Source organism: Psittacula echo (genome assembly GCF_963264785.1).
Source record: "Psittacula echo genome assembly, chromosome: 1".
NCBI classification, from domain to species: Eukaryota; Metazoa; Chordata; class Aves; order Psittaciformes; family Psittacidae; genus Psittacula; species Psittacula echo.
This window is the reverse complement of record NC_137735.1, coordinates 106,683,513-106,710,659: the sequence shown is the minus strand read 5'-3', so window position 1 is coordinate 106,710,659 and position 27,147 is coordinate 106,683,513. Positions and strand designations below refer to the sequence as shown.

Sequence of the window (27,147 nt, the reverse complement as noted above, 5' to 3'; positions counted from 1 at the left end):
AGGAATTGCCTCTGTATTAATACATAATTATTTGCATGGGTTTTAAACATGTAAAAGTTTTGTAGTCCAAAACAGCATTAGTATTTTAGAGCTTCTTTGTCCAACAACAAAAGAGAAACCAAACTAAAAAAAAAAAAAATTCCATTGCATCTCATTGGTATTTAGAATCATAGAATCATAGAATAGTTAGGGTTGGAAAGGACCTTAAGATCATCTAGTCCCAACACCCCTGCCATGAGCAGGGATACCTCACACTAAACCATGCCACCCAAGGCTCTGTCCAGCCTGACCTTGGACACCGCCAAGGATGGAGCATTCACAGCCTTCCTTTAGGCAACCTGTGCCAGTGCCTCACCACCCTCACAGTAAAGAACTTCTTCCTTATATCCAATCTAAACTTCCCCTGTTTAAGTTTTAACCCATTACCCCTTGTCCTATCACTACAGTCCCTAATGAAGAGTCCCTCTCCGGCATCCTTGTAGGCCTCCTTCAGATACTGGAAGGCTGCTATGAGGTCTCCACGCAGCCTTCTCTTCTCCAGGCTGAACAGTCCCAACTTTCTCAGCCTGTCTTCATGTGGGAGGTGCTCCAGTCCCCTGATCATCCTCGTGGCCCTCCTCTGGACTTGTTCCAACAGTTCCATGTCCTTTTTATGTTGAGGACACCAGAACTGCACACAATACTCCAAGTGAGGTCTCACGAGAGCAGAGTAGAGGGGCAGGATCACCTCCTTCGACCTGCTGGTCACGCTCCTTTTGATGTAGCCCAGGATACGGTTGACTTTCTGGGCTGCGAGCGCACACTGAAGTCGGCTCATGTTCATTTTCTCTTCGACCAACACCCCCAAGTCCTTCTCTGCAGGGCTGCTCTGAATCTGTTCTCTGCCCAACCTGTAGCTGTGCCTGGGATTGCCCCAGCCCGGGTTTAGGACCTTGCACTTGGCATGGTTGAACTTCATGAGGTTGGCATTGGCCCACCTCACAGGTGTGTCAAGGTCCCTCTGGATGGCATCCCTTCCCTCCGGCCTATCAACCAAATCACACAGCTTGGTGTCATCAGCAAACTTGCTGAGGGCGCACTCAATCCCACTGTCCATGTCACCGACAAAGATGCTGAACAAGACCAGTCCCAACACTGATCCCTGAGGGACACCACTCGTTACCGATCTCCAGCTGGACATGGAGCCATTGACCACAACTCTTCGCGTGTGACCATCCAGCCAGTTCTTTATCCACTGAGTGGTCCACCTATCAAATTGATGTCTCTCCAATTTAGAGACAAGGATGTCGTGTGGGACAGTGTCGAACACTTTGCACAAGCCCAGGTAGAAGACATCAGCTGTTCTACCCCTGTCCGTCAGTTCCGTAGCCCCATCATAGAAGGCCACCAAATTGGTCAGGCAGGATTTCCCCTTAGTGAAGCCATGCTGGCTGTCACCAACCACCTTGTTGTTTTTCATGTGCCTTGGCATGCCTTCCAGGAGAATCTGCTCCAAGATTTTGCCAGGCACAGAGGTGAGACTGACTGGTCTGTAATTCCCCGGGTCATCCATTTTCCCCTTCTTGAAAATGGGGGTTATATTTCCCTTTTTCCAGTTGTCGGGAACTTCACCTGACTGCCATGATTTTTCAAATATGATGGCCAGTGGCTTAGGAACTTCATTCGCCAGCTCCTTCAGGACCCGCAGATGGATTTCATCAGTTCCCATGGACTTGTGCACATTCAGGTTCTTAAGATGGTCTCAAACCAGATCCTCTCCTGCAGTGGGCCCAAGGTCTTCATTCTCACAGTCCCTATGTCTGCCTTCCAAGACTTGGGTGGCGTGGTCAGAGCATTTGCCAGTGAAGACTGAGGCAAAGAACTCATTAAGAACCTCAGCCTTTTCCAAATCCAGGGTAGCCAGTTCTCCTGACAGCTTCTGGAGAGGACCCACATTGTCCCTAGCCTGTCTTTTATTTGCAGTGTACCTATAGAATCCCTTCCTGTTATCTTTCACATCCCTAGCCAAGTTTAATTCTAACTGGGCCTTAGCTTTCCTAACATGGTCCTTAGCTTCCCAGACAACATTCCTGTAATCTTCCCAGGGCGCCTGTCCTTTCTTCCACCTCTTATAAGCCTCTTTTTTCCCTTGAAGTTTTCTCAGCAGCTCCTTATCCATCCAAGGAGGTCTCCTGGCCCTCCTGCTGCACTTCCTTCTAGTTGGGACACAACACTCCTGAGCTTGAATATCAACCAACAGTCTTGGGCCCCCTTGCCCTCTAGGGCTATATCTCATGGAACCTTACTGAGCAGGTTCCTGAAGAGGCCAAAGTCTGCTCTCTTGAAGTCCAGGGCAGTGAGCTTGCTGCACGCTCTTCTCACTGTCCTGAGGATCTGGAATTCGACCATCTCATGGTCACTGCAACCAAGGCTGCCCTGGAGCGTCACATTTCCAACCATCCCTTCCCTGTTGGTGAGCACGAGGTCAAGCATGGCACCTCTCCTTGTCGGCTCCTCTATTACTTGCACAAGAAAGTTGTTTTCCACACAATCGAGGAACCTCCTGGGTTGCTTGTGCTGGGCTGTATCGTCCCTCCAACAGATGTCAGGGTGGTTGAAGCCCCCCATGAAGACAAGGGCCTGTGAGCATGAGGCTGTTCCTATCTGTCTATAGAGTGCTTCATCCACAGAGTCCTCTTGATCAGGTGGTCTGTAACAGACCCCCACAGTAATGTCTCCCATCGCTGTTCTCCCTTTAACCCTGACCCACAGACTCTCTATTGACTTCCATCATCTGAGAAGTGTACTCCACCCTGAGTGTGGATTAGACACAAAGGAGTCAGTGCAAGGTTAGTTTCAAGCTGGAACAGGATGGGAAGAGTGGAGAATGGCACAGTTAGTGTACATGACTAGGCAGAAATAACATTGTAGGATCATGTCAGATAAGGGTAAGTTGTTAGGTTTTAGTGTACCTGCTGAAAATAGGGACAAAATATTAAGAAGAAGCATTCCATTCATGATGTATTTAGAGATAGTTAGGTATACTTTCTGGTTCATGAATGTTGTGTTGTGACTTGCTCTCACTGTGGTATCAGAGGTTTCACCACTGAAGTGTAATTACACCAGTGCAAAACTGGCGAGAGAAAAGTCAAGCCCTACATTCTTGTTAGGCTAGAGCTGGTGCAAAATTTATTAGTTCATTATGCAAAGTCTTAGTAATAGTCTTTGAAAGCTACCTATGAATAATCAGATATCTACTGTGATAATGGGAAATAGACGCAGCTCTGTAAATGCTGTTCAATAGAGTTTTGTTCCTTCATGGGCCTGGGCTACACAGAACAAGTGAGTCACCAGTAACAGGGCATACCATGAAAGGAATGAAGCAGTAGCTGAGCTTCTCCTCTCCCTCATGTGATCAGACATGGAAATATAAACATGATCTGGCTGTTCTACTTTTCCCATTGTCAGCGAGCAAGGGCAGGCACTCTGTCTGCTTCTACAAGGTACTTTGATTCATCAATTGTAGTTTATTTGTTGCAGTAACAGATAAGTGCAAATCCAGAGAATTTTTGACCTGGAGAAGTTCCTGCGGTCCCAGAAACACTGGTTCTTCGTAGTGTGAAATGGGAAGGACAAAGTTATTTCCTGTTTGAAATCTGAGGTGTTTGGGCCCAGAGACTGATTACAGCAAACATTGTATGATGCCTGCTTTGTGGAGGGAGCACTGTGACAATTTAGTTCCTCTCTGGTGCTTAAGGTGATAATGCAGTCAGTGGGCCTGCTAATAAAGAAAGAAGGAAAGTGAATATAGATCAAGAAATCACTAATGATTCACTGTGAAGAAGCAAAGTACAGGTGATTTCACTTTGCTTCTTCCGCTGCAAAAATAATGTAGTTAGTTATTAATGTCAGGTCTGACAGAAAAATATGGTTTGGGGTTAGTGACTGCTGGAATACAAATCATCCATGGTTTTTTTTTGGTAACAGCATGTCAACACTGGCCATAGAACATTACTGAGGGATTCAGGGAAATTTATTTGGGATATATTAGTTTTTCCAATGCATGACATAGAAAAGTCTAATTTGTATTTATAAAAGATGCTGCTGTTTGTGTTACATCTGTTGTTTTGATTCATAATAGAGTTTCTGTGACTTACGATCTTGCTGTCAACATTTTCTTTATTCTGGTTTTCATTTTTAAAAGGAAGATTTCTTTTGGTTACAAATCAACATGTTTACCAAATACTCATTTAAGACCTTAGAAGTCCACATTGTTTTGGGGCCAAGTCCTATTTAGTTTAGGTGGCCTTCTTAGTGCATAGGGAGCTTATCTCCAAAGGAGCTCATCACTAACATCAAGGAACAGATTCTGCTAACCTTAGGCAAATTGGCCATGGAAAAGGCTGGTAATCTTGCCCTTTTACCACCTGCAGAACCCCTGGATAAGTCTGCAACTATGTCCGATTCACCAGAAAGAATCAGCGAGGAAGAACAAAGCCACAGAGATATAGTTCATGTTAAGCAACATTTTTCAAACCATTGAAAAATATACATAAACTTGCTGCTCAACTTTCTTCAGATGATCATTAACTTCAGCACAAGTCAATTTTACATGTTTAAATAAAAAGGTTCCTTCATATTCCCTGTGAAATTCTGAGGTTGTCATTTCATTGTAGACCTCAGAGCTGACTTTAAGATTGAAAGGAAATTGTATCAAAGTCTCAGACTTTCTTCCTGATTGTCTGCAGAGCTCCCAGTGTCTTCATACTGAGTGCCTTACACACATTCATCCTCTCTGTGAAGAATCAAGTATTTCTCTCAGTTTTTCAGGCAGGAAGGGTGAAGCCAAATATAGCAGCTTGCCTAAGATCACACGTATGAATGCCTGGACTGCCTGGAGAATAAACCTCCAGTTTTTGTGAATCTGCCCTCTGCAAATCTGCTCATTACAAGATATTTATTTTTTTCTCCTGTGTTTGTGCTCATACCCTGATACAAAAAATCCATTGGTTTTCAAGAACTGTGAAGTGTGCTGCCTGCTTGGTGCCACTAGATAGCCGACCAGTATGTAGAGTACTTGTGTAAGCACCCTTTGCATATGTAAAGGGCATCAAAATGTTCTGTATTTGTCTGTTTACAACTAAACCATTTTTAGCCCTGGCTGCAAAGAAAACCATTGTCAATCACAGATCACTTCTGCTAGGGAGTGGTTCTCACGCTGTGGCTCCTTGTTAGACAAGGAGAGCGTGAGGGTTTCCCTTCCTTTCCCCTCCTCTGCATTCCAACCTTTTAAAAGGAAACTTATTTGTAACCCAGAAGGTGAAGAATCCACATTGCCCTGCCAGTGATACTGTGGAGACTGATACTGCTTTCCCAGTCTCTCTTTTCCCGCAAACTTAAAAATAGATTTTTTTCTGCTTTGACAGTGAAATCACTGTATGACAATACCAAAGCTATCTATTGTGTATTATTTTAACAGATCCCTTAAGTCTAAGGTATTGTAAATTCTCTGGTACAGGAAGAAACGTTTGGATCTGTTTGTATAAACTTAGCAAAAGAGGTCTGCATCTCTTTTGAGCATGCAATACAAATAACATAGCTATATTTATAGCAAGGAGAGCTTCTGTTTGTAACCTTTGAGGTAATTAACAGCAGGACAACTGAGATTAGTTTTAGAACCACATCAGCAACAAAACAGCAAGCAAGACTTTTAAAGCTGCAATGAATGTGTGTAAGTGCAGACATAATTACCTTAATCCTCAGCCAATATGAGTTTTAAAGCCAGTTAACTTAATTGCTTATTCAGTTTCTGTTTGTTGTGCAGTGATCTCAAAAAAAATTCAACAATAAGCACTCTCTCTGCTCCACTCAAGTTCAGACTTCATTAAACACCCAGAAAAATGTGTGAAACTCTATCATAAATAATTTTCTCTTCCTGGGATAGGAATTGTCTTTTGCAAAGCAAGACAAGGGGAGACAGCACACAAATTTGGGGTAAATCTCTTCAAGGAATGGTAGAATTGGAAACATGAGTTACATTATGAAAAAAAGTGCTTTTAGTGGGAACATCCAGTGATCAACATGTAATACTTTGGCCTGATGAGTCTACACTCTCACCGTCTGCCCCTCACCACCTCTGTCTTAAATAGAGCCAAATCATCCTACACTGAGAAATTAAAACCTTTTCAAGGGGCAATTCAAGGCATTTGCATCATTCAGCCTCCAGTGCAGGCTTAAGTGGGGCTTGATGATTGCTGGATCTCACAGACATGATGTTCAGTCATAATGAAGTATGCCCAAAGTAGCTTTCTCACCAACCATATGAATTGATACAGCCACTGTGAAAGGACGTGATTGTCCACCAGACGAAAGTAACTCTAAGGCACATGGAATACCTGCATGGGCTGCCTGGCATTTTGGGGGCTTCTTTAAGGCTGTGTGTTCATACACTGTACATGGCAGCATTTTTTATTTGCTTTGGTTAATTACCTGTTGCACTGTTGATTATTCTTTACTAGCTTCCTACCAGATTTTAAACAAATGTGATTGGCTCTTATAACTAGGCACTGGAACACAGGGCCTTATACTTTGCTGTTGGTAATGCCAGTGTCTGTCCAAAGGAAATTCAGTGACGCATGTTTGTACAACAGGAGATCCCAAACAGAATTTGCACCCATAGGTTCATGATATATTGAATTTTCCCTCTAGTGATTTTCAGGGAGCACATTTTGCTAGAGGTTTGGGGTTTTTTAACTCTACAAAGCTATCCAATGGAAGTCCAAATATAGCTGATTTGAGGTGTTTTTTTCTCTCATTCAAGAGAAAGACATGAGCATATCCACTGTCATATTTGTGTATGAGGACTTTTCTTTCTGTCTTTTAAAACAAATGTGTTTCTTATTTGCCTCACTGTAGCCCTGCTTCTTCTCTCCTCAGCTTCACTTCCAGACAAAGTGTTCGTCAAAACCTCTGTTCTCGTGGTGTAGAGCAATTGGAAATGATAGCTAGAGCCAAGGATACTATGAGCAGATATTGAGGCTGTTTTCTTACTAACTCTGCCAGCATATTGCAATGCTGACCTGCAAAACACCTCAAATCTTGTTCAGCTGTTTTTTTGTTTCTCAGATTGGCTCTGAGCAAACTTGATGAGTGTAGCAGGTTTTGTGATAGCTTTCTAATGTCTTACAGGATATACCTCCCAACTCTTTCCATCCACAGCTGGTTTTCACTTGTGACCTGAAATATGATTTGAACCCAGCCTCAGGCCTTCTGTGTTAACGCGCTGCACCACAGAACTATAATCCATGCAGTCCTAAAGTGATACTGTTAAATGAGAGACTGACCTTTCTTTACTGCCAAATAGGTCTTCATTCCAGAGAATTTGATGTGATTAGACCTAGCTGACCCTGTGATGGATCTGTTGCTAAAGGGATGCTTTACATAGGGCTCCCAATGCATAATTGTCAAGAGAAGCCTTCATTCGTTCCAGAATGAGAGAAAGAAAAATAGCACCTTGAAAAATACAGTAACTGTCTATGATCCAAGGATCCTACAGACTTGGTCTTGAAACATTGCCATAGTGACTGGATATGTAATCCCCTCTCATAACATCCACCTTTTCACTTATTTGTACAAAATACGCACTATTAGCCTTCCAAGGGCAGGATTTGAATCTCCCAGCATGGTATCTCCATTTTGAAAATGGGTATGAAATAAGGGATTAATCATACAGGGAAGGACAGATAGAAAGTGTTTGTGGGAATTATTTTTGGCCTAAAGAAGCCCACAAAGATTAGCTACAAAGATCTCACTATACTCTTCTGTATGGAACCATTGATGATAAATGTGGCTGTACAGCACCAGTTTAATCCCAAATAAATTAGTGCATCCACACCAGCAGCACTGAATCCCCAGACATCTTTGACATAGAGTGACCAAATTAAAAAATAAAAAGGGGGACAAAGAGGATTTGCACCCTTGGATTACGTGACAGTGATGTGCCACCCACATTTGATCATGTAACTCTCTAAAGCAACTGGCCTTGTCCCAGTCATATTACCTGCTGAAGGTCTCAGGATGAAGATACACCCCTTGCATTGATTCATGTAGGACACAGTCACCCATCTTAGATTACTTAACTAAATGCATGGATAGAGGTCAGGGCTGGAGCATCTGTCCCTCTGTCTCTCATTACAGACTCTGAAAACAGAGGACAAGGAGAATCCCATGTCCTATGTCACAGTTTTAAAATGCTGAGGAAATTTCTTGGACTAGCAGGACAGGGGAATTTTATGTCATGATTCTCCAAGCTAAGCCAAGCTATCTTTTTACCTTACTGCTACTCCTCTAACTCTTCTTGCTCTGAGTTATAGATGAGTATAGCCTAGTGTAGTCCTAGAGGCAGTGAGCTGTGAAAAATGTTAAATGGGTACAGCTGCACCATACAGCAGTAACGAGACTGATTAAACCGGTCAGCTAATCCATATCAGTGCTAGAACTAATGCTTCATGTAAGTCAGTTTAAAAGACAATGGGTGAGGCCCAGGCCCCTCAAATTTAATGCATCAACATTACAGTTTGGCCAGCTTTCCACTGAAAAACATTAGAAAGTTTTGTTATTGTTTTACCCCTCTCTTTCTTTTCTCCTCCAATAAAATACATAGAAGAACCAAATGTTCAATAAAAGTAACATTATTTAGCCTTCCCCTTCCTTCTAGAGCAACAATAATATACAGCTTCGCAGCCAGGTAAGACATTATGAAGAGGACAGCAGCAGAAGTTTTACTGCTTTGTGTGGGTATTTTCTTAATGTATGATACATTTTTACCCGAACCCTCACAAACCTCTCACTGAGATTGCTACCCTCATGGTCAGGACTGAACTATCAGGGAGGAAAGCATTAGCAAACCATTAAGGTGCTGCTACCTGTGTCCTTGCAAAGGAGGTAGCATCAAGGATCCCAGAGACTAGGTTTGCTGTCTGGAGTGGGGTGCAAGACTTCTGCCTGAGTTTGCATGTGCATTCGAGGTCTTCAGCAGTCAGAGAAAATCCCCAGGGCTTCATTTACATCAGAGAGAAGGCTACTATGTGCAGCAGAGTTACAGTGCTGTCACACTAAGGCAACCTGCTGATCTTCGTTCTCGTATACCACTTGAATGGAGAGAGTCAGTGTCAGTGCAGAGTGATTAATGAGAACAGGTTGAAGGGACTCAAGCCATTCCTCTATCAACACTCATTTGTGTGATACACATGAAGAAGAGTGATTTTGCCTTGTTGAACTCACTCATCCATATCAGATAGGTGTGCTGATGTAAGGATATAAAATGCATTGACTTGATATAGGCTGATTTTCAGCCAGTCCAGCTGAGTCTGGCCCAGTGTGTTTAATTGTGTAAGCACTTGGTATATAAACAGCAGTGCTGGTTCAGCTCCCAGTGTAGCTCAAGAACCAGTGAGACTTGGTGGTGCACTGGAGAAGGAAATATTGGGAGCTGATTGTGGAAATCAGACTAGATCATAAGAAGAAAATTCAGGATGATTTCCCTGTCACTGATGATGTTCATTCCCTATGGAGATTTTCTCTTAGGCATTCTTTGTCACTGAGCCTTACAAAAATATCTTGCTTATGACAAGCACCATATTGCTTCTAGCATCAGATTAAAAAATACTCTGCTGGGAAGCAACATGTTACACTGTCAATAAAATGAATACTTCTCAAATCTTTTCTGTTCCACATGATGCTTGCTCTTGGTGTCACTGAGATTGTGAATAGTGGTACAGGCTGCCTTTGTGAGAAAAAAAGGGTTGCAAGATCATACCCAGAAACAATAAATGCCCCAGGCATGAAGTAAAAACAGCTCTAGCCAGTACAAGTTTGTTTGGCAAGTGATAGTATCTCCCATGTTGGTTGTAGCAATTAAGTCTGCTGAAACATGAAAACAAATACATACCCCCACCTCCAGTTCTCCTTTCTGCAGCACTGTGTTATCATAAGTTAAAGGTGAATTTTCTTTGGTTGCTGCTCCCTGAAAAGAATATTAAACCTCACAATCTAGGCTTTAAATCAATTTCTAATGGGATGAGACCTAATGTGGGGAGGGCAGATGGGAGAGATTATTCCACCTCTATTTTCCCATGCAGCTTTTGAGACGGGCTACTGTTGTAAGACGGTAGATTGGTTTGACCTCAGGTCTCATTCAGTATGGTAGCTCTTATATATTCGTATGTTAAACTCTATAAAGTATACTGCTATCAAATTGCTTTTTACAGCTTTGTCTGGCCCCCTCCCCTTGATGATGTGTGTGGGAAGCCAAGCAAAATGTTCCATTAGTGTTTAGAAAGAGAATTTGATATATATTTTTCAGTTGATGCTGCAGGATTTATGATGTGTATAGTGCACAAATGATTTTACTGGACCAGAATCATGTTATGTATTAATGAATTACCAGGATATGAGTCAGCTTTGGAATAGTTTGAGCAGGAAGGTAGCATTCTTCCACAAACAATAATCTGTTGATAAATAGTGCTGAAAGCTGTAATTCAATAGGAATTGTTTTTAAAGAGAATCAGAGAAACACTATATGTGTATGTATTTTCCACTATTGCAGTGGTGCACATAGAGGTGCCATATTACTGTGCCCAATTATTTAATCGGGTTGATTAAGGTCAGATATCCTTTACACTGGGCTATACAGAATTGCAATAAAATGACAACTCTATCCCAAATGTTCAGAAGAGTTTCATTTTCCTGCACTCGCATCTACCCTTCTGGGCCTTTTAAAGTGCTCTGTTTTGTTTATTTTGTTCTAATGAGAACAAATTCAAAGCAAGCTTTCAAGTTTCCTGTTGAAGCAAAGTGGTGTGATTTTCTTCCAGTAGCTATGTTATGAACTGCTACTGCTTGTTTTGATAACTTAGTGATGAGGCCTTCGGACATGAAAACAAAAATCTAAGCTCAAATATGAAGAGGTAGTGGAGTGGAAGAGCATCTTCTGGAGGTTTTTGATGCGTATTTGCAAAACATTTCTGTTGGTGTTTTTGGAGGGATACTTTCTGTTCATCAACTCCATGAAGGCCAGCCTTTCTAGGTAGAATTTTTAAAGCAAGGCTTTGAAGTAGAACCAGAGAACAGTCATTCTTGTATCTGTTCAGTGGCTACTGACTTCAGCAAGAGATTGAAGGAAGCTCGGAATACATGGTCAGATCCATGGGAGCTGAAGTGTTGTATTTGAGTCTTCAGTTGAAAACTGAAACTGTGGTGTACATACTCTTTCAGCACCATCAGGTAACATTAGGCACATTTCCACCCAGGCTAGTCCCTTGTTCCTTCAAGAAGTCTCTCTAGCAGCTCACACTAATGGGTGATGGAGACAAATACTTTAGCAAAGAGAATATTTTCCTCTTTTCTGAAATATGTCTAAAAATTAAATGTGTTGGAGGATAGAGGGACTATTCTCTGCTTGACACAGAAAGGGTAAAAACCTTTATTATGTTGTCTCATCAGGCTGTTGAGCTGCTCTTACAGACTTGCTGTGTAAATAGTGGCTTGAGCAGAGTGCAGACTACTAAACATGTTTATGTTTGTAGGAAAACAAACAAACCTGCCTGAAGTTTCTTTTGAGGCACTTCTCTTGACACATGCTTCTCCTAAGCAAAGCACTTCAAGAAGTAGCAGCACAGTTTATTGCCATAATAGCAGTATATAACTCAACTTGCCTTTGCCTTGAAAAATGATTGATTTTGGAAAAGGATACATGTTTGCTTATACAATCTTGGCAATGTTTTGCTGAAAGTACTTTGTTTTCTTTAAAAATGTTGGGAAACTATTGACTTTAATTGCATTTTAGATTGTCCTAGCAAAACAATGGTAAGAGGATAAACGTAATAGGAGCCAAAGCCAATTGCCTCCTACTGGGTTCCTCAGGCTAATAAAGGAACCTGAGCACAACAAAGCCCTCATGTAATAGAGAGGGGTGGGAAAGATCTAGGGCAGGTAAGTATAGATCTAAGAGAAAGGTAGTATCTGGGAAGTCTTACAGGCAGTCTAAGCAGTGACAGAACTTCAGTCTCCAATTTCAAAATCTTCATCACTCAGAAACTTAGCCTTTTGCCTTTCTTGTCTCTATATCTCTTTCTCTTTCACCTTGTACCGCAGCAGATCCAGCCTTTGAAGCTTGGAGGCCCTTTTGTTGCCACTGAGCGATTGTGTCCAACCGCCTCATGTAGCAGTTCCCATACAAGCAAGTTGGCTCAAGATGATTTTTATTTTTGTACCATAAATAATTTTGTTTCAAAATCTTGTGACAATCTGTACATAGTATGGGGAGGCTATGAAGCAAATAAAGTGAATGTCAGAGATCTGTTGGGGACGGTGGTCCCCCACATCTGCCCAGCAATGCATTTGTTAGCACATGTGTGCACCTGAAGTGCTCATACAGGGCACTGAGAAGAGCTACACATCCAGATGCCCACATGCAGTGCCACAACTTTGTTGGCACTAGCATTCATAACAGATTTGACTTACCATGAATACCACTGACTGTAGTTGCACTTTCATTATCTACGATAAGCATTCAGAGGTACATTTTTAAGTCGGTCTCATTTATCACAGCTATGCTGACCTTTCTTTGATTTGCAAAATTTGGAAAGTTGCAAATGTACTTAGACTTTCTTTGGCGCATGGCCTTTCACCAGGCAGTTCCTGCCCTTCCTGATGCAATAGTGAGTAGATTTTGTAGCTCTTAGGAAAAAGCTGTGATCTGACAAAGTGCTTAGCTCAACTAGTTTTCTATTGATTCTAAGAGTAATAGGTTCTAAAAATGAGCAATATTGTTAAATGTATGTAGGCATTTTTGGTACTATTATTTTTGGCTGTATTTAGAAGATAGTGGTGCTTTACTCAGGTTCAGATCCCTACAGTGCATTTTAAATCTTTTAAAAATCCTTTAGAAATTCTCTAAAAATTGTTACTCACAAGGATAACAATATAGAGAAAAAATAAGATGAGAGAAATTGCCAGGAACTTACAGTGAGGCTAAGAGTGATGTGCTTGATACCAAATACCAGTAACGATTTTAATGTTCTTTTCCAAGTGTCTTTATAGAACACCTCCCTTGGCTCCCTTTGTGTCTGTGACCTTGGGCAGACTTACTAATTTTATACTATTGTGTCTAGTTATTAGTGGGGGGGGGGGGTTGTGTTCCATAAAAGATCCAACAAACTTTATTACCTGCAAAATAATTCCTTTCTTTCTTTAACTTTTCTATTTGAAAGTATTTGCAGAGCTGTCACTGGTGATTGGCACGTCTCTCTTCAAACCCTCTGCAGAGACTCCCCTAGCTGAGAGTTCTTCTGCCTTTCTGCCCCCTCCCCTATCTGAAAGCACATGGTTTCTTCTCTTGGAGTACACGGATACTCGATCTGCGGGTGTCTGTAGAGAAAGGATGTACAGAGGGTGCTGCATAGCCAAATACATAGGTGCCTTGGAGTGCAGCCTCACAGGAGGTGATCTGCCCTCAGCTGCAGCAGAAATCTGTGCCCTCTCCCTGGCTCCAGAAGCTCGTACATCCGATGCTGCTGGTCATTGAATCAAACACCAGGTTGGCTAAGGTTTTCTGTCAAGTGATTTCACAAACTAGGGGAGAAGCCATAGCAGGGTTGGTTGAAATATGGTCAAAGGGATGAGGGAGCATTAGGCTAGGGAGAGTCCTGGATATGTTTCCTCATGTGAGTGGCGAAGTGTCTGAACAGAAGAAACAAACTTACCTCATTAGATATGAAATGTACTGCTGCCTGCCACTCAGAAAGCCTCTGGACCCAGCACTGATTTTCTCATTCCTCTCTCTGCTAGGACAGCTGACCAAATTCAGAAATACTGAGCAGTTCAGCTCAGCTGAAGAAATGGAGGAAGAGGGAAGTTTGGCTTGGCACTTCCAAGGCCAGGCACCTTTTCCTCCTCAGCAGTCCCATGGACAAAAGCTGCCACTGCTGTTCTCCAGCTCTCCTTTCAGTACTGAGATTTAGCAAGTAGTTTTGCACAGCCATGTTTAAAAAAATAGAAGAAATTATTACCTGCCAAGAGGGAATTTATCAGGTAATTCTCTCCATTATTCTGTTTTTTAGTTTGGTGCTGCTAACAAAAAAAAGAAGGTGGTGGGGTCCTTCATAATACTGCAGGGAAGAATGTTGGAAACCTTTTTCTTTGCACAACAGCAGAGAAATAATAAGGTAATAATAATGGTGATGATGATGTATTTCATTATAGAAATGTAAAAAACCTTGGGCCAAAACCCACCAACTATAGTCAAAGATACCCCCAAAGACCCCAAAGTTAACCGCTAACTTTTGCACAGCTGACATTGCCATTCTCCAGTTTCCATCCAAAACCATAAATCTCCCCAGCCCCTCAGGCAAAGCTTTTGGTGATCTGAAAGCTAGCAAATACTTCTGTGGCTGATGCATGAGGCAGAACAAAACCGTACTCACTGACTGGGAGCAGAATTGGCTCTGCAGTGCTGACAGGAAGAGGAATGTATGGTGGTCAGTTGTCCTGGCCCATGTGTTAACACACAGGGAACATATAGGGAATAGGTATTTACTGCATTAAGATGTCATTCTGCAGCGCCATTTCTGCAGACTCTGAGGAAACCCTGAGGGAAGCTTGTGGAAGAGAATGAGCTTGTGAACTTTGTGTGGAAGAAAATTAAATAGGGAATTTTTGAAAGAAACTGAAAAGAGAAGGGAAAATTAATCTGTTGGTACTTGAGATCACATAAAACTGCCTTGGAAGAGTTCCTAAAGAAGGAATTGTGTTTACTCTGGAGAGGGAGCAAACAGTTTCAGCCTACAATTTTATTGCCAAGTCTCGTTTTTTAACCCGCTTTCCTTCTGTTTCCAAATCCCAGAGATAGCACAGTGGTTCCCAGAAAGTGCAACTGGCCTCTTTTGATAATGTCTGATAGCAGAGATAAAGAAAATGAGCTGCCATTTACCTTTAAAGGCTCTACAAAATATACTGTCTTGTTCTTCCCAAGGGCAGTTCCGTTTGCTGTAACTTCTAGGTAAACAGGGGGGAATCAGTTGCTCTGATGTTAATGAGGGTGATGAGTTTGCCCTGTTAAGAGTTGTCCCCCTGGTGCATAGTATCGAAGAAGGGTCTGACTACTGCAGTTCTACTAACCACTGAAGGGGCCAATGAAAGATTACTGCCTTCTGAACTGAGCTGCTCCAGCAATAGCAATTAATAAAGCCAGCCAGCCAGCCCAAGGGAACTACTAACTTGGAATCCTGCTTTCTTGTGTGTAACCTCAGACCCAACAAAATAAATGAGAAATATATCAAGAGGTACTTGCTGATTCCTGGAAGGATCAGATATGCATTACACTCTTTTAAGAGAAATTATTCAGCCTTTACCAAATTTGGCAATTAGAAAGGATCACACCAGTTTGAACTCTACAAAATAAACTGATGGAGAGGACCTGGAGGTCAGTCCAAGGACAGACCTAGACAATCCCTTCTGGAACGGAGGTTACCAAGCAAAATGCTAAAGGCTGGTTAGTTGCTGGAGGTCAGACTAAATGAGTACAGTCGTCTTGTTGGTGTTAAATATACTCATTCTATCAAAATAAACATCCACTTTCTATCCACACTTATAAGACTTTGAAGATATAATTCAGCTTTAGACATGTGGCAGAAGTGTGAGAACACACAGAGAGAGGAGAAATCAGTGGCCTAGATGCATCTTTCAGGACATTCGGCTGTTCGGCAGAGCACTTCTTGCGTAGCCAGATGGGAAGAGCTGGCAGGCGCAAGGTCCATGGAGACTCCTATTGCTGTGGCAGAAGCTCAGGCTGCTAAGTAGCTTGCAAGAAAGCAGACTTTTCAGTGTGTTGAACCCTGGGGAAGGAATGGGTCATAATTACTGAAGTCTATGTTAAGCCACTGCCATGCTAGAAAGTATTGCTCTCCAGGGCAGCAAGTACCTTCTGTGGGTTGCAGAGCAGAAGCAAAATTGAGCCTAAATTCCTTCAGTAGGAATGTGACTGGAGGCACATCTGCATGACACTGGTGCCACTGCAGGTCCTCACTGATTTCCATGATTCCACGTGGAAAGAGACATGGACCTGCTTGTAGCATTACTGCCTAAATCTGTTGCTAGAGATCAGAGACATACTGCCTGGAATGAGTGAATCAAGGCTACAAATAAATGCTTTGTCTGGTCTGGGGAAACTAGGTTAGCTGTAATGTGTTACAAGCAAATTTCTGTTCCTGAACTGAACTGTAGCAACATGTTTAAATAATGCACGGAACAGTGGTGTTACCTATATTAGAATGAGTAGGAAGCAAAGATTCTGCAGAATTTGTCACTTACTGCTACTGTGTGCCTGTCCCTGAAGCTGAGTAATAGTAATTTCATTTGGTACTTCTAAATCCTTAAAATACCTCCTCTGTTGGATGCTTACATAATAAGTCACAGGTTTCCAATTATTTATTGCCTCTGTCTCAAGTATATTTTGCAGGTTTCTATTGCAGTTTATATACATTTATTTCTTTTACTACCACTTTGCATTCTAAGAACAAATCATCTCTAATAAAAAACACATTTCCTTGCAAGCAGAATCAATTTCCTTCAGAAGTCTTTCATTCCCTGATTAGTGTGCTACATTTGGTCTTCCCTAATCACATAGTTAACTGTGAGCAATAAAGTTCTTAAACAAATAAATGCTCTGGTCCGAGTCAAAGTTAGTTATAATGGACAGTTTCCCACTTAAATTTCTGAAATACAAGATGTGACTGTGCTATTTAGGCATTTACATTCACATTAAAAGTATAGCAATTAATACCAGATCTGTTTTTCTGCAGGTCATTAGTATGTTATTAATCATTAAGTCTCAGTAACAAGTTGACTTGATTGCAAGTCAGTAATGCAGTGGTAAGTCTAAATAGGAGTGGTTTTTCAATTACTTTTAAAGGTTTGCGGTTATGGCTTCTTTTTTTGTTAGCCTTCTCCAGAAGCACTCAGTGGGAAGGTAATGAAGTAAAAGGCTTGTACATTACTACATCTTTCCATGCTTCCTCTTTGTTGGTTTTATTATTGTAGACTTTGAAACATAAGGAGACGTTAGCTGTAAGCCATTCCTTCTGGTCAGTGTTGGATGTGTATTTGAGTTATGTTCTCGGATGGAGGATACATTTTTACTTACTGTGAACAGGGGTAAGTCACTGTGGGTCAGAAAACATGAGATGTGGTGGAAACCCCATCATATGGCTGCTATAGCAAAATAATACCTTTCCCACTAGTGAATTTAAATCAGCATTTGTTGGAGAACATAGCTTGAATCATGATTCCCTATGGTCCAGCAGCCACTCAGATTAAGATCTGTGGTTTCCCTAATGTCTGTCAAATATTTTTGGGAACCACACTGGCTAGGCTGTAAGGTGAACAACATTACATGGGTGGTATCAGTTCCCTGCAGAAATCAGAGGGGAGGGGAGTAGACAGAAAATAACATTCAGCCAAAATACATATAAAAAATCATTAGTGTTTATTTTAAAAACATCATGTAACACTCTTTAGAGTTTCTATGTATGTGTGCTTAATGAATGAGAAAAAGGAAAGGCTCTGTTTCTCAGAGGAGCCGATAACTTGGAAACTGAGAAATACGAACACAAAACATTCTGACTAGCCTTGGGTTTGGCTTGTGTGCATGATGAGTTGAGTGGGGTACTCCACACTGAGTCTGCGTTTGGCCTAGGGGTTAAAAATAAACCAAGGTTATGCGACACAGACAAAACAGAACTATCTATTGTGGAATTGAACATTAGGAGGGTGTGGCCACATGAGGAGATAACCCCCCTGTATTGAGCAGTGGCATTGCTGTGCACAGTGCGGTGGGATACCTGGGCCATCGCTTCCAGCCTGGGATCAAACGCTACTAACATGTGAAACTGATAACCACAGATTCCATGCTGATGTTCTTCACAGTATCCTGGCCAGTAATTAGGAGATATATATATATAAAAATCTTTGCTGCCATAATGAAGATATACTTAAGCTAACTGGGAGGATTTCGCACGTATGGACTCATGACTGTGATAGCGCCTCTAAATATTACTGTAATACTGTGACCATTTTTGAAGGGATTCAGTGTCATGAGTCACTTCTGTTGATGAAGGAATTGATAGTAGAGATAGGTATTTCCTTTTCCTTTTATTTTAATTTGTATTTCTAAGCACAAAGTATTTATTTTCTGTTTTATTTCTATTTGAAATAGTATATTTAAATTTAATGTATATTTTTTGTGTATATGCAATGGTCCAGTGTATACTTCATGTCTTGCCTCATTGAACACAGACAAATCAAATATAAGATAGGTTCTTTGCTTATAGTGTCCAGAACCGTTACAATCTGCACTCTGTCCCACTTCCCTGTTACAGCTTTTATTGATTGTCTTTGAGCCCCTCCTGTCACGTTCTCTGTAGCATAAATAGCACCATCAAATAACAGTGATCTCCCCTGGATCATGTTTATTTTCAGACCACAAAAAAACACTCCAAGCAGCAAGACTAAGCTTTTATTCAATTAACACGTGGCCTGTGTTTTGGAAGGAGGCTCCCAGTTTCATGAATTTAACCTAGTGATGTATGTCTCAGAGAAAAGCTGTTGTTGTGACCATTAGTTTTCTCTAACCAATTTTTTCACTTGTTATTAACAAACAAAATGATACTAGGGAAGAAAGAGAGGGGAAAATCCTTTCTTTTGCAGTAATATTTTAATGTGAGGTTGGGCAAACTAGGCATTGAATTGTTCAGTTCTATAACCACAACCCCCAAAACACAGGTGTACCTCTTTGCAAGTGAATTTTGCATGTGTACATTCTGTCAGGGAGTCATAGCAGCATTTACATCAGCTTGCAGACATCAAATATCTCAAAACCCAGTGCTATTATTTACCAGCCTCATCTGCATATATTTAGTGTTGAACTGCTTGCTTGCAAGGCCAATGCTTTTTGGAAATGCCTTGCATTGCACTTTAATTTCTTGGTCATTGGGTTATTTTAATTACTCTGAAATTTATTTTAGAGAAGAAAGCAATGACAATCAAGAATACAGGGATCTGCGTTTGAGGACTGAGAACAGAGTAGAGAAAGGAGCCTTTCGCTTCGGAGCTGCTGGTAGCAATCCAGCTCAGTTTCAGACTTAGCAAAAATCATTACTGTGTGATGGCTTCTTGGTGCCCTGCACTCTACGTCCACAAATGAGTCAGTGTCCACATCACATAAACCACGAGAACAAGTGGTGCTACTGTAATTGGGAGTCTACTGGCAGCATCAGTGGAAAGGGCAGGGATTTGAATGTTTAGGGAAATGAGCTGCTTTCTCCCTGCTCCCTCAGGTCATCTTTGAGGGACATCTGTTTGAGGAAACTTAGAAGAAATTCGATCTGTGGTAGCTCCCTTCTGGAGATAGATGGAAGGTTTTACTTCCCAGTACTGACAATCTGACACCCACTAACAAGCATTATATTCAAGAAAAATAAAGGTCTTTATGGGATCATTTAATATATGAAAGCATGAAATGAAAAAGAAAATGCTAAGTATGGTTGAAAAATCAACAATAAAATCCAAATGCTGACTTGACATAACAGGAACAGAGCCAAACAAATATTATCAAGCATGACCACTGCTGGCAATAATTGCTTCTCTGAAAAACACAGGGAAATTCTGCTCTTTTATTAAACCATTGAACAATCTTTTTGAGTAGAATCACTTCTAGGCAAAAATAAAAGAGTTCTTCCACTGTGGAAACGTTCTCTTTAGAAATGAAAACATAGCTTGGTAGAAGAAATGTTGGGCTTTATTGATGTCATGGAAACAGCGACTGGAAGGAGAGCTCTTAGTGGCACAGGACCCCATAAGAGAGTGCCTTTAGAGAGGGCTGGGACTGCCAGTGTGCATATGAATCAGTGGCGGAGGTTGGAAGGGACCTATGGAGGTCATCTGCTCCAGCCCCTGAACTTGGCACTTCACTGGGTCATCTGCTGTGAGATAGAGAGGTCCTTATCTTAGAATTTATATGGCACCGTTAGTAATGATGAAAAAAACTGCCTCTGGGAAGAAGCTAATCATGTACTACCAGAGATGCATTTAGCCTCAGACTTCTTGTAAGCTTCAAATAGTTAAACTGTGAAGACATCTCTTAATATGCTGAAACGACACAGTCACATACAATGATTACAGTGGTGAATGTGATACGAATTTTTGACTAAGTGAAAGTAAAAGGCATGTGTTTGATGTCAAATAAGTGCATTAGCAAATCTGAAATGTTCTGAGACAGCTTGGACTATTCGTGAATTCATGCCAAATTCAACTAAAAATAGACTAAAACTTCAACCTCAAGTTGCAGCTTTCCCCTGAAGTTCCTCGAAAACAGAACATTTTGACTTTTCATGTTCAAACAGTTTAAAAACTTAATTTAAATAACTTTAAATTGGTTTAAGTGTGCCTCAGACCCAGAAAGTTAATTTCTCAGTATTTATTTTGGTGTTTGGGAGGGGGGAAATTCAGAGCAACCCAATAAAAAATGTGTGTGTGTTTGTGTGCATGTGTTGGGTGAGGGATTGACCACAAAACTGAAATTATTTGTTCTCAGTTATCTGTCTGTAACCTGCCACATCTCTGCTTTTGGGTTTGGTGGGGGTTTTTTTGCTTTTTTTCAGTAGATAATATGTGTGTAGTAGATTGTGTGTAGTGTTATTTGTACAGAGGAGACAAGATTTAAATACCTATGTTCCTTCTCAGTTATGTGGTAAGCCCATAACTTGGATTTGAATAGGGATTTGAAGCCCAGTGCTGTGTAGGTGAAACCAGGTTTAAATTCTTGCTCCTTCATCTCTTACGCAATATAGCTGTATCTTGAGAGTGGTGGGAAAAAAAATCATAGAATAGTTGGGTTGGAAGGGACCTTAAACACAATCCAGTTCCAACCCCCCTACCACAGGCAGGAACACCTTCCACTAGACCAGGTTGTTTGAAGCTCCGTCCAACCTGGCCTTGAACACTGCCAGGGATGGGACAGCCACAGCTTCTCTGGGCAACCTGTGCCAGTGCCTCATCACCCTCATACTGAAGAATTTCTTCCTTATATCTAGTCTAAATCTACCCTCTGTCAGTTTAAAATCATTACTCCTTGTCCTGTTGCTAAAAAGGACATCCTTTCAGAGTAAATATGCAGAAATATTGTGGAGCACCACAAAGGTGCGAGGGCCAACTTCAAAGTTTCTGGGAGCCAGGGTGTAACAGCACCCAGAGCACAGATTTCAGTTTAGAGAAGAAAACAAAGTGAGAGTATTTCAGCATCCTGTATCACACCACTTTTTCTTCTAGTGAAAAGTATGTGGTGCATATTTTTCCCTTTTCTACGACCAGTGCTGAATTCCTCAGGGGACTGGTGATTCTGCGGATAGGACGCTGTGGAAAGCTCAGTCCCTTGGGCAGAGCCTTGCCCTACCATCCACAGGCAAGGAGGAGAGGAGGCAAGGGGCTTGGTGTTAAGCAAGCAAGAATCTGCATGAAGGCTTTCCGCATTCAATCAGCCAAAGGAAGATTCTGAATTCAGCAGAGGTTGAATTTATAAGAACAGCAGCAGGAGGTGGATGAGGGGCTTAAATGGTGAAAAAGCTTTTAATAGCAGTCTTTGTATTATAATAAAAGTGTTTGTTTCAGTGTCTCTGTCAGCCAGTGTAAGCAATGTAAGTTTTTGAGTAGCTGATATTTTGTGCAATAGAAATGCATTTGACCATTCTGAGTGTCTGTTACATGGCAAGCAGATGACTGGTGATGTTATTAGGCAGACCGTTGTTTCCACAGGCAAAGAGGCATCCTTCTTAATGCAAAGAAAACCCTGTAACAACCTAAGCCATAATATATAACAACACAAAGTGGTATGTGTGAAAGCAACACATAAACTCCACTGTCTAAACTAGTGCAGGGTAAGATCAGTATTGAGAAATCTTAAATTATTTTTGAAAAAGAGCCTTCCAAGGTAAGTCAGAGGCCAGAAAATTAACTGCTTTTGTAAATTTCCTGCAATACTATACAGGGCACAAGGTTACACATGAATGAAACGATGTTGTATGATTTGGCTTCTTAGGCATTAAAAATCTTTTAAAACCATAACTGCAGTGTTCATTCCAAAATGATTTTACTTTATTTATTTAGAGAAAACGGAAACAGTTTGCCATTTATATGTATTCAAAAGCTGCATATTTCCAAGGCTATAAAGGAAACCTTAAAAAGAAATTACTTTCAGAACTCAAATAATATTTTTAAGTGCATAGAAAAATGCATTAAAAATTAAATAGATGTAAAAAAGAGAAAATCTCTTTTCTCTTTTGCTACTTAATCATAACAAGTGATTGTGATGCACACATAAAACTGGATAGCATAGATTTTTGTTCATAATTTGTATTTCATTTTATGTTATGCATTTGCCTGAACAGTTGGTTTCCACATTGTGAATTCTCTTTTGCATGAATGTTTTGAAACATTTAAAATTGGAGATGATATCATTATAGCTGTTTACAACATTCTAAATTTGTGCAGAAACTTTCACACAGATTTTGGGTTTGCGTACACATACACAAAATCTTATTTCTCTAGTTCTTGAAGTTAAGTATTTGCATTTATAACAGCAGGATGAGCCCTAAAATGTTTCATTAAACGTCAAAACTATATAAATAATACTTTGGAATTGGGTAGCACACCCTTAAGTATTGGTGAGTTTTGTAGTTTTTTCAAGCACCTACAGCTTTCTAAGCATGTACAATACGAAAGTCTGAATTATACATAGTAATGGTGTTGCTCAGATTATGTTCTTAATAAGCTACTTTAGAAAGCGTGCAAGCTATTAGGGAACTACTGTTTCATTCATTTATACCTCAGGAATATTGGAGGAATGAGATTTGTTGAAATTATCACTCTCAAATAATGCCATTGTATTAATTTCTCTGGCCTTTTAATGGAAAAATTAATCACTGAAGAGGATTTTTAAAGAAACAATTGTTTTAGGATGAAATTCACTCAAAAGTGTTATTTTGCATGCATTGCTATCTAAGGTACCTTTAATGTAATGGTTTATAGCAAGTCCATTACATCATGACAGCTGTCAAGTAAACCTTTTATGTCGTTCTGCTCAGCAAAACCTTTGTACTACCTTTGAAGCAGTGTGCTCTTAATTGCTTTCTTCATAGGCTGCTGGATGGAAGAGACTATGTAAATAAGGGTTTCGCATTAGTGAGCAGTGATAATTAGAGATGCCTGACTTTTTTAAGGGGAAGAGGTCAAATTTTCTTGAATCAGGTAGAATGTGACTTTGGACTAAGATTTCCTGTGTTTTAGGTGCAGCCCAGCCATTCCTGATAGTGGCATGTTCTCAGATGGTATTGTGCTTACCCCCTTGCAGATGTGCAACCGTGTGTACAGTCTGCGCAGGCAGAGCAGGCTGTCTGTCCTGGTGGGCAGGATGGCAGAGGAATGGTCAGTGAAAGAGGGAATGACTTGATCCAACCGGAAACTTTTTTCCGTTGTGCCACTAACCCCCCAAAACCTTCATACCCCCATTGCCCGGCTGGGTAACGATGATCAGAAGTTAAAGGTTGCCATCTAATGGTGAACATGTATAATACGGTGTTCATAGTTTTGTTTATGTTCTCTTTTCTTACCATTCTCCATGTACCTGCAAGTACTTTCCTTATAAGGCACTAGAGGAACGAAAATGATATTTTATTCAGATTTTACATGAGGTGATATGTGATGTTTTATCAGTAACAAGATGTTGCAACTGAATGTGAAAATCCATCCATTCAGTTTAACTGAATTCTAATTTCCTAATGCTTTTTCTGTGAATGTAGATATTGACGAGTGTTCCTTCGAAAGGACCTGTGATCACACCTGCATCAACTACCCTGGAAGCTTTGAATGTCTCTGCCATAAAGGCTACACCTTGTATGGACTGACGCACTGTGGAGGTTTGGAAACTAAGTTTTGCTTATGTGTTTGTTTGGTTTGTGAACTGTTTACTCAGCCACACATTCTTTCAGCTGAAGCTTTTAGAACTGAAGATGATAAACCAATAAAGTTAAAGCTAAAATAGCATGAGCTTGCTATTTTAGCTTTATTTTGTGTGACTAAAATTTCAGCATCTCAATCTTGCTGAAGAATTCTCAGGAGAAGAACACAAATAAAAACCAATGTCCTGGCGTTTTTTGATGGTGGTACATAGCAGATCCAGTATAGATGAGAAGGCTGCAGCTGTGATGCTTGCATCCACTGTTGCATGGATGCATGGATGCAGCCATTCTTCCACAACCATCGCAAAGCAGCCTCATGGCTGGGGTTCATCGCGCTGTACGGGGTAAGCTTCATTATAGTTTACAAGCACAGAGTAGGAGTGAGGTTAGTCACAATTGTATTTACAGAAGGAAGGCCGCAAATGATGAGCTGCAAAGAGAATAGAAGGAGGATGTTGGTTTTACGAAGTTTACAAATTTTGGCATGCAAACTGATGTAGCAGAAACAGATGCCAGTCCCTCACTGCCATCCGAGTGCTGAGTTCACCTGATTTGGTAGGGTTAACATGACACACTACTAATCATATCTCTGCTGGGCTCCTTTTTGGAAGAAAGGAGTAGGTGGTGTGTTCTGGTATCTCTTCTATAGAGCAGGAAAAGTAACAAATGAATTCACTGTATAGTAGAGGCAGCCAGGAAGAGAAATAGGAGTTCATCTGAGGAAGGAGTCTGGGAAAAGACTCCACTTAAGGGCGGTTCTGAAAGCAAAAGCAGAGTCTGGAAGTTTTGGGGACCTACGCTATGCAGGGTATGAGGGACAAATTTTCAGTTTCACTGTTAATTCCTTGATGACTTAATATATGTCTTAATTTAGGAAAAGCCTCAAAGTCTGGGGTTCAACCTCAGGCTTTAAATAATCTTCAGCCTTACTTCAGCTTCAGTCTTTTAAATAAGACTGAAGTAGGACCAGAACTCTAACTGGAAGTGCTCAGTGCTGAACCTCCGACAAAAACATGACCAGATCCAAACTGCCTGCTTTTTTCCTTAATGGGCAGATCCAAATCACTGCTCTGAATCCACCCTGAGCTTTGGTGCTCAGGCCTATCATTAGTTTTAGTCAGCCCTTGCAGAGTGATGTTTATAATGAAACAAATAACTTACCCTGGCTGCCATCCATGTGGCACTGAGCAGAAGTCAAAACTAGGGAGAAATAATGAGAACCTTCAAAAAGGTTTGGTCCAAGCTTACCTCTTAGTAAGCTTTCTCTCCATCTCACTTCCCCTTTGTTAGTAATTAATAAACTATGTGGCAATGTCCTTGTTCTGGGCCTTCATGATGAAGGACAGCTCCTGTTGCAGTCTGGTGTCTTCTTCATGGCATCTCTTGTAATAGAAGTCGTGTGTCATAAGGGAAACTTTTAGAAGGACAGTGCTAGCACTTACACCACCTGCTGATGTAAAGCCCTACTTTCAGTATAAATTGCCTTGTTAAGTGACCTTAGGAAAGTCAGTATAATCTGCAGGGCTATTCAATGCCTTGGGGAATTTGGCTGCTGCTTCAAGAGCTTGGTTTTGGGCTGAGGTACCTGACGGCAAAAGCTTGGATTTGGACAGTTCAGCCAGAGTTCAGTGGCAGGAGCACTGTGGGCTAAATGTGTGTTTCAAAGTATGGGTTCACAAGCAGAGAACACTCAGCATAAGCCTCACCTCTATGTACGAAATTTCCCAGAAAAATGTTTTTTTCTGGGGCTATCTCCCTTGTCTGTTTTTGGAACTGCTGACCCAGGACCTGCAGAAGTTCTGACTCTGACCCAAAAATCATAACATTGTCCAGAAATGTGCCTGTCATATATGGGTGTCTTTCTCAGTTTATTTTTTGCATATACTCCATATTTTCTAGATTTTTACTTAACCACATGGGCTAAAATCTTGCATCAGAAGAAGAAAGACACTTCTAGATTCCAGCAGCTACCAGTAAATACTCCCATGTTCCCATCAAGTGCCCCAAGATGCCAGAGGAAAACTTGCCTGATGTGTATGGTTCCACATTTGTTAACCATGCAGGGCTTGAGCCAATCACTCATCAGTCCCACCTCCTAGCTGTACCTCACGCTCTGGCTTCAGATGGAGTCACTGGGCTGGAACACTGGGGCCTGGAGAGAAGAACTGGCTTGAACTTAGGCTATGTTTGTGCAAACCATATGGATTCACACGGTGCCAAGCACGTGGCAGTCAGAGGTCAAGCCTGGACTCTAGGCATGGTTTGTAAAAGTAGTTAGACACTCAGGCTGGGAGCATTTATGGCCGGACACATTGATGGTTTTCATCCGAAGTTACATTTTGAGGCCTATCATTAAACCAGAATATGTATCTCCCGTTGATTTGACGTCATTCTGGCTCATTTCAGCGTATGTCAAATGGCACAACCTATGTGCCTTGTAAAAGTATTACAGTAATGCTGCTGCTTCAGCAAGCAGATGAACATAGCTGCGTTCAAGGGGCAAAAACCATTTGTCATTGAGGTTAGTGCAGTGCCTAAAATAATGGGACTGTAGTTCATAACAAGAGCTTTTAGGTTATGGCTATATTAGTGAATTAAAGACTCTGGAGCAGCAATGTGCAGCTGATAGTTCACTGGTGCCATATGACAGTTTTGGCCTGTGCCACCTGAGCGTGATCCAGAAGCAAGTACGTGGCAGCACAACTCCTGTTGAGCATGATGGATAAACATTCTTTCTGGTGGTGGGAAGAGAGATGAGAGATTGGCCACGTCAGCACAAGTATATAACTGCTGATTGCATAAATTAAAGAGTACACCTCACATTGACTAAATACTTTTCTAATGTAGCAAAAGTTGAAAGATTTTATGTGGAATATCAGTGATAACATATCCAGTAATTGCTTTACCTTCCTGCAAGCTTTTACCTTTCATTTTCATTTGAAGAGTAGAAGACTAAATAAACTACACTTCAGCTGCTAGGTTCCTATCAAATATGCAGTTTCTTTTTCCATCTGAATCGTTTCTAAAAGCAAACTCTGTGAATCACAATGGAGAATTTATCTCCCTGATATGCAAAAGAGATCTAATCTAACAGACGTTTATG

At 41.1% G+C, this 27,147-nt stretch overlaps 1 protein-coding gene across 1 annotated transcript in view; it reads left to right on the top strand.

The window, feature by feature from the left end:
* SCUBE1 (signal peptide, CUB domain and EGF like domain containing 1) overlaps positions 1-27,147 on the top strand; it is a gene marked incomplete at both ends in the record, with an annotated part of 207,505 nt that overhangs the window by 157,634 nt on the left and 22,724 nt on the right. Inside the window, one exon of the mRNA XM_080623895.1 lies at positions 23,886-24,002. Within this exon, the coding sequence (XP_080480021.1) occupies positions 23,886-24,002 (117 nt within the window). The remainder of the gene's footprint in view (positions 1-23,885; positions 24,003-27,147) is intronic.